Source organism: Larimichthys crocea, chromosome VIII (genome assembly GCF_000972845.2).
Source record: "Larimichthys crocea isolate SSNF chromosome VIII, L_crocea_2.0, whole genome shotgun sequence".
Classification (NCBI taxonomy): domain Eukaryota; kingdom Metazoa; phylum Chordata; class Actinopteri; family Sciaenidae; genus Larimichthys; species Larimichthys crocea.
The window spans coordinates 25,250,949-25,267,977 of NC_040018.1; the positions used below are offsets into that span (position 1 = coordinate 25,250,949).

Below are 17,029 nucleotides of genomic sequence, written 5' to 3' on the forward strand. Positions count from 1 at the left end.
AACTGTAGTTGTAGCAAGTCTGCCAATGTGACGAGCGCAAAATCATAATATGCACCGTGTCCACGTGTCTAGACACACTCCATGTGCTGGGTGATATATTATGACCCAGGGATTTGTCTGATGCCACTCCCTCACGCTGGATGAGTTTCGGTGCATCATTTCCTGTCAAGTGTTATTCAGAGATTAGCCTCCTCTTGAGAGTGTCAGTTATCTCGGCTCATTTTTTACCCTTCTGAACAGTTTTAAGCATTTCATTATGCTGGAGTAGCTCAAGGTGTGAATCTGCATATAGATTGCTTACCGGAGGGAATGCTCCTCTCAACATGGTTTGAAAAGCTGATTTAAGATGTGAGACGGCTGTGTTCCAGCTGCTTATGATAACAGCTCAGTTGGATAAAAAAAAAGAAAATTAGAGATACCGCCCCAATTTAAGTAAATTCGGACTCAAATTTAAAATCCAATAAAGTGTTCCCCTAGAATTCAATGTTGGTCATTTCTAAATATTTCAATCCAATCTTCTGCTCAGTTAGAATCAGTTTTAGATGTAAAGATGAATGAGGCATCTTCAAAGTGCCGGGTTCCATCAGCTGAAAGCGAAAAATGTGTCCTCTCATCAGGAAAATGGGTGAGATGTAATTTTTATGAGATGACTCTCAGAAGAAACAAAATACTGAAGAGCATTTTGGGGATCTGTAATTTTTTTTTCCCATCTCACTATGTGACGCTGAGAGAGGAGGCCAATTTTAGAGTGATGGAACAAAGACACTTGTAGGAATTGGAGGAAGTACTGTGCACACATGGCAGTCTGCACATCCACAGTTTCACGTACGTGCACTTACATAGGCACACAAGCTTACAAAAGCACAACAATTTGTCTGCATTTTCTAACTGTATGTGGGCTCGGTGTATGCTCTTTTTTTCCTCCCCCTGTGTGAGAGCACATGTGCTAATGCCTGTTATTGCCAGGTGACCCTCGGTCTATTTGGGCAAGAGGAGGAGGTGATCTCCAATCCACTGTCACCAGGGGTGATCCAAGGCATCATCTACAGCAAGTGCTCTCCTCACGGCGATGAGCGGGAAGCCGTTCTGCAGCAAGAGCTGGTCATTCATATCGGATGGATTATCTCCAACAACCCAGAGCTCTTCAGCGGCATGCTCAAGATCAGAGTCGGGTAAGAGAAATTCGGATTCGGGGTGGTTGTAATGGTGCCCTAACAACTCAAATCAAAGAAATCAATAAATAATAGCATGAGTTCAGGCTGATCAAAACACCAGGAACTCCTAGCTATGAAATATCTGTTTCCATACCAGTGAGGGCTTATGTGTAATTTGTTTTCCTGAAGTTTTTGCGCCAGATAAAAAAGACTTGCACCTCTCTGAGAAGTGGACTCAAGTCTGAAATGGATAAAATTTCTTGACATGATTGGTCTAAAACTGTTGTCAGGAAAATGGAAACATAAAAACTGTTGCGAGGTTATTTCATGCGAGGCATTTTAGACTGAAAGCTCTGCTCCATCAGCTTTGTTGGACAAACAAGTCGGCTGTTTCTAGCTTCAGTCTTTGTTTCATTTTGAATGTAAATAAAGGGTTTCCATTTAGCCTTAAGGAACACACTGAAGCAATACTGCAAACAATGACAGTGGGTTCAATTCTGTGCTTAACAGTGTATGTATATGTTTTTATGATTGTGTGCGTGCACCATGGATCTCCAGATGGATTGTCCAGGCCATGAAACATGAGCTGAAGATCCGGGCGGGAGACATGCCACCCCAGGACATCCATCAGCTCTCCCCCAGTGACATCAAACAACTCCTGCTAGATGTCCTGCAGCCACAACACACAGCCAGGTACTGTTCAAAATACACATCCACACTATGAAGGACATTACCCATGCTTTCTCATCCCTTTCAACTCAATCTTTAAAGGCACTGTGTCTTTATCTGCATGCTTTTACTTGTTGTGTAATCTTTTTTGGTTGTAATTATTTTATCTTCTATCTTTTTCTACAAACATATCCTATTATCTTCTACTGCTGCAAACCAATTTCCCAATGGCAATTATTAAAGTTTTATCTTATCTAATCTAATACGCATCGACTCATAGACAATTTCCTCCAGCTCAAAAGCTGTAAACATCATATTTCCCCAGTCTTAAAAACTCTATTTAACAGTTTCACCTTCTTCTTGCCTCAGGTCTTGGCTGAACAGGCGTCAGATCGATGGCTCTCTTAACAGGACCCCTCTGGGCTTTTATGATCGTGTGTGGCAGATCCTGGAGAGGACCCCCAATGGTATTGTGGTGGCTGGGACTCACCTCCCGCAGGTACCTGCCTCCCCTGACACTGCTGCAGGATAAATACTCTGAGCGGGGCTTGTTAAACGTGGTAGTGTGTATTGTGTTCTGTTATACAAACAGCTAGGGGTTACAGAAACATGTTTGCTGTAACATTTATGCTGTACAGAAACAGACTGTGTTTTGCAGTATTTGAAAAAAAAAAGATTAAGACTGTTTCTCCCATTTATTGGTTTGTTTTTTCTTCAAGTATTGACCAGATACACAAAGACTCTGTAGCCCGTACTGAAGAACAGATTTATTTCTTGAGTAATACAAACAACCTAATCAACTGGGTCAATTTGGTTACTATTGCTTTAAGCGAGTTTGAGCTTTAAGTAAGTTTGCTTTAAGTGTGTAGATCTCTTTTCATTTTCATAAATATTATTTATTATCAGACTCAATGTTTTCTTTTGTTGTAACCTGCTGCTATATACCATACTGTACTGTAAGTGCCATGACAGATAGGAGGAAGGAGCTCCTTCAACTCTCTACCTCTTGCATGCTCACATTAATGGATAATTTGGTAACACTTTAATAATGACAAAATCATGAACAGAAATATTTCCAACGTTTCTTTCTCCCTGTCTCTTTGTAGCAACCTACGCTTTCTGACATGACCATGTATGAGATGAACTTCTCCCTGCTGGTGGAGGACACGCTGAAGAACATTGTTCTGCCTGAGTACAGACAAATCATAGTGGAGGTAAACAAACCCATTCACCAACATCACAAATGGAACAGAATAAAAAATAAATAAATAAAATAAAAACATGTAGTTGACTTAAATCAAATGTGTATGGATTTTTACTCAACGTGACATTGACTTTGCTGCTTTATTCTTGCATCAATCACACATCTCTGTTAAAGCACTGCACTTACAGCGGTGCAGAATCAAGCAGTAAGGATGTTAAGTAATTCAAGTTCTAGCGGTTCCTTATTGCCAAGTGTTTACTCTGTTGCTGTTATTATCTTTTTAGTTTCTCATAGCCTTGTCTTATCTCCACTGTGTGAGTAGTTGCTGATGGTGGTGTCTATTGTGCTGGAGAGAAACCCGGAGCTGGAGTTCAGCGACAAGGTTGATCTTGACGGCCTGGTGAAGGAAGCCTTTAACGATTTCCAGAGGGACCGTAGTTCCTTTAAAGGCACAGAGAAACAGGTAGAGTGACATTTTTTCTGAATGTGACCTGTGTGTCTTCTGCTAAATTATCTCATTACCTCTTTAAATGGATGTCGTCCCAATCTTTGACTTTCTGTTCCAGCTGTACTCTGATCATTTAACTTAAGGGTTAGCTTAATTAAATGCTGTTAAAAAAAAGCCTAATTGAAATAGACTGGCCCTGTCCAATTTAATAGAGCTTATCTAAGATATAACCCTGCCAGGTTGTTTTCTACTTATAGCATCTAAATCTAAAATAACCTAAAATCTCAGAATTGTATCAAAGGTAATATTTCATCTGTGCCTTTGCCAGGATGACATGGAGGCTTTCTACAAAACACCACCAGTGGGAAAGAGAGGCACCTCCAGCTACTTGAGCAAGGCTGTTATGATCCAATTGCTACAAGGGGATGTCAAGCCCTGCAAGGATGACCCCTGCTCTGTTAGCTAGATTTACAACGGTATGACCATTAATCTCAGCCTGCTGCAGTGTAGCCGTCAGATGGTCCTGTGAGGACTATTGACTATCCATCACATGTATTCAGAAGATAACCTTTAACCTCAAAAATGCTCCAAATTGTCCACTCCTGCAAACTACACTTCCTGGACCTTTTCCTCAACAACAGTAGAAGCTTCATTTGCAGTAGATTAGCATGTCTGCACATTCACCAGTCGGGCATAACTCAGTAGAGTTAAACTCACACGCACAAAATCTCACCTAAAATCTTGCTTTACCTCTACACATTTTTGTAATTTAATCCTATGTAAGGAAGTAAATCAGCAGGGTTTTTTTTCCAAACTATTTCTTTCATTTTTGGTGCCTAGAAATCAAGTTTAAATGTTCTCTACACTGACAGGGCTCAGATGTAACTGCTCAAATTATACCTCACCAGCAATAACCTATAGCTGTTAGTCCATACAAGTCATTGTATTGTATCATGAGAGATGTGATTCTCAAATTGATGCAGTTGGCTTCCAGGGGCCTTAACAATGCATCACGTCACTGATATAAAGGTTTGCCATATTTCCGCTATGATCCATAAGAAGATGTACGAATATTGATGTGGTTATCCTCTTCTGAACTATCTGTTGATCTTTAGCATCCGAATGTTTGAGAATTACTGCACATACTAATATATTTTGATTTTATAGTGTATTACAAAGTATATTATTCAGCTGAAAATGTATTCATGTCAGAGTTAGGTGGTTGTTGAGTTTCTCTTCTTTTTCTCTGTCCTTGTCCTCTTACCTCTATGCATGCACAGTCTGCTGCATGAGCATCGGTAATATCTGCCAAAACCATTGTGATGATTTCTTCTGAAAGTTATAGCCTACAAAATAGTTTCTGAGAGGACTGTTTTGCTCAGTAGGGCTCTGCATGACAATGACGGCTGCTCAACTGAAGTCCTGTGACTGAGGACCCTTTAGAAATGCTGTTTTGTTAAAGGTGGGCAACAGAAAATCCTGCTGTCAACCTTAGGTAGAAATGATAAAAGACTTATTTTGACATATATTATAGTGTGCCTCTCTGAATATTATCACTGTGATGAATCCATCCAGCCTTTTCACTGTGTGTGTGTGTGTGTGTTGTTTACTGTTGTCATTCAGAAAAAGTATTTTTAACTCAAAACTGTAGTTTCAAAGAATAAAGTTATCGCTAAACCTGTTAACATTTCACCCGAGTCACTTCACTCTTGCCTTTATAAACTGTATTTTTTTTTAAATGTGATTTGCATTTTGCAGCTCCCTCTGGAAAATCATCTCCCCTTACATTCTACAGTTATGTGACCATGAAATACAGACATATAATTACTTCCCATCAAGCACAAATCTCTCGTTTCTTGGCTAAAACTTAGCAGTAGAAATGGAGCATGACTGCTACTACCCTGAGGGGTGTGTTTGGCATTGTGTCAGATCCTACCAGTTACACCCACTTATGTTGCCCAAATCCCTTATCAATCTGCATCTTGCAAATGAGGCTGTGTGTGCTGTCTGCAACACTGAATAAACTGACTGGCAGAGAGAGGTGTCGAGGTGGGCGAGAGCCAGAGGAGAAGATAAATGAGCTGTGCCTCACACTCGATATATTCATCAACTTGAATGCCGGTGAGAGATCTTGCCTGTCGTCTTAAAACATGTCTCATCTTCACTAAGACAAATCAAAAAGAAACTTTAAGTAAGTGATCGACTGGCTCTTGAGAAAAATGACTCAATGATGTCATAAGCATAACAAAAAAAAGTTGCATTATGGGAAGTGTGTTTTTTGAGTTTGAGGGATTAAAAATCAAGAGATTTTGGCCTACACTGCTTCAACTTTGAAGATTATTTTATCTCTCCATCATGAGTCGTCTAACTTTACGGGAGTGCAATACTACATCACTCACTTACCCCTTTAATGGGGCTTGATATTATTTGAGGGACAAGGATTTGTTTATTAGACATTTTAATTTCACCAATGTCACTTCTCCATCTGCACAAAAACAAACAAACAAAAACAAAAACAAACACTCAGAGTCTTCAGGGATATTTCCCTCAGTGTAGCGCGGTTCTATTGTGGACATTTCTTACCTGCACTTTAGGAGTTTGTGCCTCATCAGTCCACAAGGAGGCAGCAGAGTTCAAGATATGAAATGTATGTTTTTGTTTTTATGGAGTTATTACATATATTGGCATATGGTTGTTGTTTTTTGTGTTTGTTTTTTCATAAATGAAAGCACAGTAAAATCGAAGATGATGCATATTAATATTCATAACCATAACATCCAAGGTCCATTTCACAGTATACTGTTTATTTATTTCTACAGGATTCCTCATAATTGACCAGTGCTCACAAATGCACAAAAGATAATGTGTTATGTTACATAGATACAAATGAAATAATAAAATAAAACAGCATTTTCTCTGTTCCTCATAGATAATGTACCATAATTCAACTCAGAAAACAGCTCAGGTTTCATCTCTGCCTCACACTGCTTTAATGACCAAAGGGTACTTGAGGTGAGTTGCCAGAGTGGCTTTGTCTTGTCAACTGGGGGAAAAACAAACCGGAGGCTCTGCTGTTTGGCTGATCAGAGAGGAACAAGGAGGGTCATTATCTGCCAACAGTAAGCTGAGCAAAGATCAGGGGCCTCAGTGGGCAATATTTAATGTCAGGACTGTGAAAAATAAATCACTAAAATGATCGGATTAGAAAGATAAGCACAGGTACAAAAGTGTGAGTAAAAAGAGAATATGCTGACGTGAGTTAGACCAAAGTCTGTTTAGTCAGTGAAATAACAGATAGTATAAAACTATTATGATGATAGATTAATGAACTGCAAACGTGGGAATGCTTTTCACATACATTTGTATGTCTCCATTCTATTTTTTCTCCTTCTTCTTTTTCAGTCTATCGCATGTGTCATGTCATTCACACACACACACCCCATGGCACTGCGAGCGCACATTTCTCTGAAAGCGTGTTGTCAACATGGAGATAACCGCTCGAGGAAGCATAATCACAGATGACATACTCATACGATGTTTCTCTGATTGTCTGAGGGGGTTTCTCCCATGGCAGCGAGCACAGCTTTCCCTCGTCTGCATCTCTATCACACCTCCTGCTATAAGACATCCGCCGCCTCCTCCCTTGGTGTTATCTTGGTTTGAGATGTGAGTGACTGCCAGACTGACTGTAGATTAAATGCTATAATAATGTGTTTAGTCTGCAGGCAGCCAACCACTGGGGAATTATGCCGCTCCACAGTCATATATCATGCTTCAGTTATTGGTTACTTTGAAGGTGGGTGATGGTGGGTGGTCTTTCTGACAAATCCTTTTGTCCGTTTCTACATTTGACTAGATTTTTCTTCCTTGATTATTTTTCTAAGTGGTCTTTTTTATGTGACCAAAACATGTTTTTATGCTGCCCCTGTCCACAGCAGTCCATTGCTCTGTTTTTGCTCTGTGTGGGTAATACATTGACTATGGATCATTACCTTATACAACCCAATTTCAAAATACCCAAACTGTGTCTTAAAGTCAAAGAATTTCTTTCTGTATATAAAATAAGAATCCAGTTCCTCTTGTGACCTTGCAAAGGGAACTTGCATGCTTAAAATGACTGGCTGTGAAGTCTTTACCCAAGCACTAACCACGACACGGTAGAACAGCAAAAGCTTTGTTTCCAGGGATCTTGTGCACTACGAGCATTGAGAGCCAAGTTTGAAAAAAGATGATTCAATACCTCATCTGCTTTCAATACCTCAGTGTTCATGGCATTTGGCAAGCAGGCGAGCAGCAGAGTTTTGGATATATCAGAGTTTATTTAAGGTTTTAGATGGTGTGCCCCTGAGGATGCTGTTAGTATAATAGTTCATTCTGGAGCTGATAAGGTAAGGGTGAGGGTTTCTGCAGCAGAGAAGGAGAGTGATGGGTGGAGAGGGACTATGCTTTTGAGGTTATTTTCTGTAGGTGTCTTTTCTATGCCCTGAGGGAATGTCAGCCATATTAGCAGCATGGCCTTATGAAAGGCAATTTCAGTCCCAGACTGACCAGTTTCAGTTTGCACTGAAATATGATTAATTGTACAGCTCTTAAATACTACAAAATATAGGTATATTGGAATAGTTAGTTTTTTGTTTCCTTGTTTTTTTGTTGTGATGTTGACATAATCTTGATGTTAGATATAGTTCTGTTGGTGACATTTAACTTGATGTTATTTGATTTCATTCGAGTCATCCTTCTACTTCTTCTAACGCAGAGGCCTGTGTAGGGTTGACGGTCTCCTGCTGCTTACCTGGAGACCGTCAGGGATGTCATGGTCTTTCAATGGTTCAAAGGCAGGTGTGCTAGGCATGGACTCCTGTTGTGTGCAGGACTTTGTTGTCTTCCAGAGGTTCAATGACAGGTACATTAGGCATACATTCCTGCTGGCTGATTGGCTCATATACAATGGTATCTCCTCATGTCTGGCTCGGTCTTTGGGAGGCCGGTAATCCTCTCTCTCAACCTCGAGCTCAGTGGAAAGCTTAAGGTTGAGTGAGGTGTGATCGTGGAGCTGTGCTTTTAGCACCTCCACCTCCTTCCTAAAAATCCTCTCCTTCTCACACGCTTTTCTGCAGGAAGGTGACCTCCTTCGCCATCTTTTGATGAAGGGTGTCCTACTGAACCCTTAATTTGTTGATCACACGCCAGCCCTCTAAATCTGTGTCTGCGTGAGACTTGATTTCTTTGTCAAGGTCACACTGAAGGGTTTTAGCCTGCTGTCTGACAGTGAGGACATCAGTTTCGTACCTCTGTCTGATTTGTATCCAGAATCTTGTTTTTCTGCTTCTCTGCATCAGGCTCAGCTGAGAACTTCTTCTGGCTGGGTGTGTACAGTATGCTGCTTGTAGTTTGTCATAATTTGTTTGCAGAAGTTTCATCTGCTAGTCCAGGTTAAGCTGAATGTTGTCAGCATGCTGTCTCACATCGATGACATCGGTTTGATCTCATGTTTATTTCGTGGAGAGACATGCTTGTCCTCTCCAGTTGTTCTTGGACAGTCTTGCACTTGTCCTTCTCTGCTTGGAGCTCAACGGTGAACTCCTGGATGAGTATATATGCCACTCGCAGCTCTGCAAAATAAGTTTGCAGGAGCCTTTGCTTGATCTCTCACCTGTGTGGCAGTGTTGAGAGTGAGAGAGTGTTGAGGCTCTCTGGGTCATTGTATTTCTTCAGCCTCTCCAGCTCTCGCCTTGTTTCTTTTTTCCTGTTGATATACATTTCTTTCAGGGTTTTCTGTCTCTGCAGTTCACTGCAAGTCCACCTGTTCTATTGATCTGAGAAAAGTTGTCCACGTTGTCCTGCGAGTCATCACGCTCTGTAACTCCTCGACTATGTGCATTGTACCCTGAGGATAGCACGAAACGGGCCTTGAAACCTCTTGTCCAGAGGTGCTCTGGTAATGTCTTGGGTTTCTTGCTCGAGCTCCCATCCATGGAACCATCGTAGCGGACCGAAACCCAGGTACAAACAAACAAACAAATAGAAGGGAGAGAAATGTGGATAAGTAATAAGTAAACATGAAAAAAAAAAATCAGACAAAGCATTCACCAACAATGACAATGTTGAAAAAACAACAACAAACGATTTAGAAAGGCGAAGAATAGAAGCCAAAATATGAATATAAAATGTGTTGTTAGGTTTGTTGGTTGTGAATTCAGATTTCTTTGTTTCACTCCAGAGATCTTGGGATATATTTTAACAATGCTGCTCAGGCCCTTTCTGTCTTTTACTGTCAAAAGAAAAACTCAGGAGTCTTTCAATAAAAGATTGATAATAACGACAGAGGATGACAGGACTGACAGTAAAAGAGTGTAGTTTGTGAAAAAGATGACTTCTCTGTTGCAACCGCGTCACGATAGCCATCATGTTCACAACAATTTAAAGGTACTTGTAAAAAAAACTAGCCCTTCATGATGGTGGAAGACAAAAATGTTTGACTGTTCAAAACAGCCATACGGGATGGCAGACTGAAGGACATACACCGCCATGAAGGGGACAAGACACAATATTTGTTGAAATATAGGGACAGTAGCTCACAACTCTTTCCTGGGAGGCATTCACAGTCATAGTTAAAGACTCTTTTACCTCTGCACACCTGGCCAATCACTGCACTACAGTGGATAGGTGTGAATGTAGTAACGTTAGGTTAGGTTTCTGAGTTAAATAATGGAAGGTGAATACAGCCTTGACTTCTGACCTCCTTCATTGTCGTTGCCTGTAATATCAAACATTTTTGTTGCACTTGCAGTTGTTGTTGTTGATGATGCATGCAGTTTACCACAGCAGCCAACAATGACATTGTGTTCGTGTGTGCAATTAAGGAGCGGATTGTCTGCTGAAGGGCAACAGCACAATAGTACATTGTGGTTCTCTGAAACATTGTTATGACACACTGGTGTTGCTGTGGTCCCATAACTCAGCATATGTCATGAAGAGAGCCAAGGTGACACACATGTATCAACATCTCATAATAGAGATGGCAGCAAGCCCGGGCACACACAAACAGACAAACACAGACCTTGACTGGTAAGCCGTATTGTCTCTGTCTTTAATCATGGCTAAACTCATTTACAACATGACACAATAGAAGGAGCTCACTTTGGAGAGAGTTACATGTAGCTACAAGGTTAAACACTGATTTCAATCCATTAAATTTGCTCCAAACATTTAGTCCAGGGGAGAGCTGATGGCTTTATTGAGCCCTGTAATTTTAATCAATTGACACATTACCCAGGCATAAAGGGCACCTTCAGATGTTATGGGAACATGATGGGAGAATTAGCAAGGTATGTGATGTGATGGCGGCCTGTGTCGGTTAATCCTTAAAGACAGTGGAGTGATTTAATAGAGTTTAAACGGATCCTTATAGGAGCTACAAGGTCGATGATAAATCTTATTGTCCTCACAGGACGATATTAGCTATCTTTCAAAGCAGTACTGTAAGAAGGGGCCAACAGGTAAGGCCAAGTTTGAATTTAAAGACAATGTGGCCTAATGAGAAATTAACCTGGGAACAAAAGTGAGTGAAATGAAATTTACTGTGAAAGCACCATGCTCAGTACAAACACTCCTGTGTTTTGGGACTCTATAACAAACATGCTTGGCTGCATTTCTGTGCACCAATCCATTGCTTAATTAAAAGGAAACAAACCCAGTGTCACGTTCAAGCTTGCCACCCATTATTTGCAAAGATGCTGACCAAAATAAAGTATGGGCAAGTGTATCAAATGCACTTTCACAGTTTCCAATAATTCCCAACGTGCAGGTTAAGCTGAAACAACACAAAACAAATAACAGCTTGGCTGAATGCATTTTGTTTTCTTCCATAAAAAACACAAACAGCTTCCATTGATCGTCTCTCCACAGTTACATTATATCAGAGAGACTAATTATTACTTTAGATCTTAAAGGTCATCTCAGAGCTTGGATTTAGAACCAGCTTTCACTTTAAAAATATACCGTACTACTGTGAAAGCACATTTAAAGAAGCTTTATATGCCAGATTTAATCATTCATTAATATTTAAGGAATGTAAAGGAGGTGTTGCATGAGATTAACGGGATGAACAGATCCTCCCGTTCACACACTCTCTCTTTGTGTCGGGAGTGAAACAACTGTAGGCAGATGTAGGTGAGATTAATATGGATATCCAGGCACCACCTTTCTGTCTGGACACTTCTCAGACAAGTGTTATCCTTCCTGGAGAAATTTAATCCTCTCTACCATCCAGGGCCAGGCCGAAGTGAGGGTTAATGCTTTTTACACATTTTCAGAGGAGGACAAGAGGAGGTGAGGAGGGAAAGTGGAGAAAGATAGAGAGGAGGACAGGAGAGAAGAGATGTAGAGAGAGGAAATGTAAGAGAAGGTGGCAGACATGCAGTATGATAGAAGGATGATGCAGGCCGACCAGACATTTGAAAGATTAGGAGCAGGAAATGAGAAAAGAAAGAGGAGGAGGAGGGAGATGAAGGGACATTCATGTACAACCTCCTGCGGTGTCTGTATCTCAGTGGTCCAAACTGAAAACGGTGGGAAACCTGCAAGGAGACTAGGGGAAGTACCACAGCCCCTGACCCTGTCAGAGAGAAACCCCTCACAGCAGGAGGCTGACAGAGGAGGAGAAGGGAGTGTGGGACAAGAAGAGACAGAAGCCTGGAACGAAACCTGGCCCGCTCCTTTCCGAGTCAGGGAGGATGTGGTGAACGCATGGGAAACGTACAGTGAAGTTTATGAAGTTTAATGAAGACAAGAGAAGTAAAAGAAGCCCAGAGACACAAAGAAGGAACCTGATTCCATAAGCTTTGTTTAACGTTCGGTTACAATCATAGCAGGGTGTCATGCTGTTTTATTGCTTTGTTTGAGGATTACTTAATTGGCCAAGATGAATTAGTCGTTTCTGTATTACCCTAAATAAAAGTCCAATTACAGAGACAGTTCATGTCTTTGGGATAATTCACAGCAGGGGTAATGCCTCTGGAACAGTTTAGGGTTCAGTGCTATGCTGTTTGATAGTAGGCAATTAAAGTCATTATAAGCTTATAGCTCCAAATATCAACCTATTAGTTGCCTTCTGTGTGCAAAACTGCTTTTTCACATTTCTCTAATTAGATTTTTGAAATCCTCAGAACATATTATTTAGTCTAGGAATATAAGCTCTTGTTAAGTTAGGTTTACATATGATGTTAGTTTTAGTGTAATGAAAATGTAAACTTGCATGTGAATTTCAAAACACATGGTTTCAACATATTAAACATATTTTCCACATCGAAATAAACAAAATCCGCCAATCCTGAAAATGCCACTGTTGTCTGGGGATTCATGCCCACGCAAGGTCAACCGGACCCTCCAGGAATTCACGATGTTGCGATTTGCAACTTCAGTGCAACTTCACTGAATCCCTGTGAATTCAGGGCGGTGTTGCAATTTTAGCCATTCACCGCAATTTTCCCACAACTTCCGCACAGTCTGCCCTGGGGGATTGAACTCGGCGGGTCAGGGACGGCCACACGGTGCGGGGGGATCCCTACGTGGGACCTCTCCCTGGCGCCTGCTTGCCCCTGCCGGGCGCATTTCCTCCGTGCAGTGCGCCGCGACCGGCTCTGGGTCGGTTTGGAAAGGCTCAGGGGCGAAGGTGGAGCCGCAAGCTTTACAGCGCCCGCCTGCCCGGACCTCGCCGCTTCCCAGGACCGTGGACTTTGTGCTCACTGCCCCCTCTCCCCCAGCGCAACTGTCGAACCGCAACTTATCACAACTTTCACTTCCTCCGGCAACAAAATCGCAACAAAAATGTAAAAAGCACCGCAACTTTCACTGCAATTTTTTTTTGAAAACCTCATGCAACATCCGGCATTTTAGGCCGCAACTATTTCAAAAAAGGCCCGCGAAATCCTGGTGGGAGTGGTCAACACAAAAGCCCCGCGAAACTTCACACAATCAATTATTTTTGATAAAACATGCCTGTTTTTATCTACCTCCTCATTATGTTTTCTCACCGCAATCCTGTGTCCTTCGTGCAGCTGCGTAGCGATGTTCACATTTCTGAATATTGCTAGCTTGACAGAACTATCCATACGTGCCCTGGTGTTCTCACGTTTTCTTGCTTTCTCGGACAGGTGCTACATAACCTTCACTCCGGTAACTGTCCATGCTGGATCTGTCCCCGTTCTTTTAAAAAGGAAGCACGGAAAGCAAAACAGCCGATTAACATGTCCGCATCCAGCTAGCTCGGCCTTTCTGGTGTACCAGCTACGAGAGAAGCCTCACATGTGCCGCTTCCCTTTTTTGTTAGCTTGCTGTCTGATATCAAGGTCATGTAAAATAAATGGCGCCTGTACGTAGCGACCCTGACTTTAAGCTGTGGCTGGCTTGGGGCCTTTCTGGAATACATTTGAGGACGCTGATTGGCTAAATCATATGTCACACGTTCATACCTAAAATTAGCGATTGGTTTAGAGCCATGCAGACAAGGGATAGCATATTGCTGCGCAGTTGATTTTCTATCATATTTTGCACATATTAATGGATGTATTCCATTATTTAAACACAATAATATTGAAAATAGGAATCATTTAATATTGTTATTATTTAATTTTACATTTTTTTATTTTATTTTTGTGGATTAGGGAGGGTGCAAGGGCACTCAGCAGAAATTTTAACATTGTTTTGTTTTTTTTACCGCCCAGAACTCTTCTGACAAACACTGTTAGTGACTAGCTGTTAACAAGCTATGGCATTAAGCAGTTTAGAGCCAGATATTTCCCTTAAGAGTTGGTGAAACAGAGCTAAGAAAACAAAACAGAGATAGAACTTGGATGTGGACTTGGGTCTCAGAAAATTTGCCAAATAAATCATAAAGTTGCTCTTTGTCTCTAACATGTTTGTCATATTAACTTTATGGGGTCCTAATCTGTTATTGTTGTGCTTCAGCTTGTTACACTGCCTGTCAAGTAAACCCCACATAAAAACCAACGTGTAAAAAAAGCAGATGTGTCAGTTTTATACAGAGGAGAACTTTTTCTTCTATTTTATTTAATAATTTATTTATTATTTATAAACATAGGAGAAAAAACAAAAACAATAGAGCAGCTGTTTTACTTGTTCTGGCAAATAGCTAAAAAGGGCAGCTGAACTTCCACCTTATCCAGAGGTAAAATAGCTGAGCTTGCCTTCTGACCTATGTGGTCAAACACAAATGCAGTATGTCTGCAGATGAATAGTTTGAGAAAATAAAATGCGGCAACATCAGGTCAAAGTCCAAGCGCTGAACACTGCGAAAATAAGAGCAAATCTTTTATTCAGTGTTTTCTTTTCCTCAAAAGAGGTCAGAAATTATACCAGAGGTGGACATAACTCCACCATAAATTTCTGTACATGATTAAAATGTATATTCTTTGCAGCACAGTCTGGAGTGTCCTGCAGGCAGAGTCCAGTTCAGTGTGCATGCAGTATGAGCGCTGCTGAAACAAGGGTGCTGCCCCCTTCCCCGATGTGCACCAAGTCAACCCTATAAATCAGTCTCAGCCTGGGGAAAGACGGGCTGTCTGCTGAGTTATCTGTCTTCCACAACACCCAAAAGGAGGGTGATGTGCAGTTTCAAACAGCGTCACATCTGCTGGTGTCATGTTGGTTCTTGACCAACACCGTCAGCTGGTCATAGCTCTTTTACCTTCACTTCCCTTCTTATCCACATCATCATCTTTATCTCTCCGTCAGTTCGGCCATCTGTCTAGACCTGACTGACTGTCTGTCTTTCTGCTGCACTGCTTTGCTCCCTCTGCACTGCATGTTATTATTTTTATTTAAGATGAGATATGATAACATTTTCCTGATCCCTGTGGTAAAATTGAGTCACTGTAAAAAACCCAAATAGTAATAGTAAGAGCAAAAATATAATACAAGAGTTAAATACAGAGGTTGCACAGTAAAATACTATTACATTACCTAATACAATTTTCTGATCCATATATGCATTTATGCACATTTGAACTAGAGAAACAAGGTCAGAGCACATGTCAAAACAATGTCTTCTCAGGGGAAATGTTACTTTTATTATTCTCTCATGGACAGATATTTCAAAATCACATGAATATTACACAGGTGCTCAGGCTCTGACCTTCAAATTCTTAATTTCTGTGACTTTTGGTGATCTTGGATTTAAAATGTATGTAGTTGAATCTAGATGAGGCCAGCTGACCTGACCTCTGACACTTGCAAAAACAACATCTAAGTGATGAATACCACACAAATATATGTGCATTTCTTCTGTTTATGCTTTATCTCCTAGCAGCATCAAAGCTGGCCACAAGATGGGGATAGACAGCCACAGATTCAACACACACAGACTCATTGCCCAAACCAGGTGATAGTACTGTATGCTACCTCATACAATGATATAGCAAAGCAAAGGTTGGTAAGTTTAATAACATAGACATACATTTATAACAAAAATGGATACAAATATAAAATACTGTATATGAATTAGAAAGCATCAGGACCTAACACTGAGGTAGGAATCTTTCTTTTTCTTCTACAACAAACATTTCTCTTTTGGTGATCAGTCCCATGCTGCTTCACTAAATTAAACCATCAAATACATGATCATAGCTCTGCTTTAAATGATTAAATATTTAACTAATTGAAACCACTCAGTAAAAGTGTTAATGTGAAATGTTTAATATTAAATGGATGTAAAGTTGAAACCTCACGGTTGTCCTCTTGAGGCAAAATCTGAGGTTAGAAAGCAAGCAGATAAAACCTGGAAAGATTTTATTTTGTTTACATTTTTAAGGAACCTAGTCATCAATGTGTATAAAAGAATCTCTGAACACAGCTATACCACTGGTGTACAATGTATACTAAACTGTACACTGAGATTGCATTTGACTTAAGATCTACCTAGTCATACTATATTACTATATTTCGTATAATCATTGACTCCTTCTCTTAGGGGACCAACATGGCATGCGGTGTGCCACAAAGCTCAGTCCTCTGCTTCCTATTATTTAGTTTGAAAATGCTTCTACTAAAGCTTATCATGTTCAGTTCCTGCATTTATTAGTTTACAGTGTTATGCAGATGACACCTAACGTTCATATTGTATACGTAACTTTGAATTTTCATATTGTTAATGCAAACTGTAACTCTAGCATCAACACACATGGCTAAATGTTCCTACATCTTAATAAAAACATAAAAACCAAACTCCTGAAGTTGAGCTAAATCAAAGAAACTTCTTACTTACTACTTACAGTACTTAGTGTTTCAGAATGAAAGTACATGTGTTATTTTTTCTTATAGCCATTTTATTTTGTAAAGAGATCTATCATTTGAATAATATCAGTAAGGTCAGATTATTTCCTGACAATAACACTGTAAAAATTACAGGTGCATTAATCACTCTTCATAGTCACTTCAAGTATAGTAATCCTCTCTAGCTTCCTGTGGGAAACTATAAATGCACTACAATTAGTACATTATGCTGCTGCAAGGAGGTTACTAGGACTGAGAAGAGTG

General features: G+C 40.5%; 1 protein-coding gene across 3 annotated transcripts in view; it reads left to right on the plus strand.

The window, feature by feature from the left end:
- phkb (phosphorylase kinase, beta) overlaps positions 1–5,165 on the plus strand; it is an 88,753-nt gene extending 83,588 nt beyond the window's left edge. For 2 of the 3 annotated variants that reach the window (XM_010731956.3, XM_010731950.3), the window contains exons 26-31: positions 967–1,172; positions 1,713–1,847; positions 2,193–2,322; positions 2,930–3,037; positions 3,350–3,490; positions 3,804–5,165. In XM_010731956.3, coding sequence (XP_010730258.2) covers positions 967–1,172; positions 1,713–1,847; positions 2,193–2,322; positions 2,930–3,037; positions 3,350–3,490; positions 3,804–3,941 — 858 coding nt within the window. In that variant the 3' untranslated portion in view covers positions 3,942–5,165. The remainder of the gene's footprint in view (positions 1–966; positions 1,173–1,712; positions 1,848–2,192; positions 2,323–2,929; positions 3,038–3,349; positions 3,491–3,803) is intronic. The other variant, XM_010731963.3, reaches the window with a different exon arrangement.
- Positions 5,166–17,029: the final 11,864 nt, after the last annotated feature.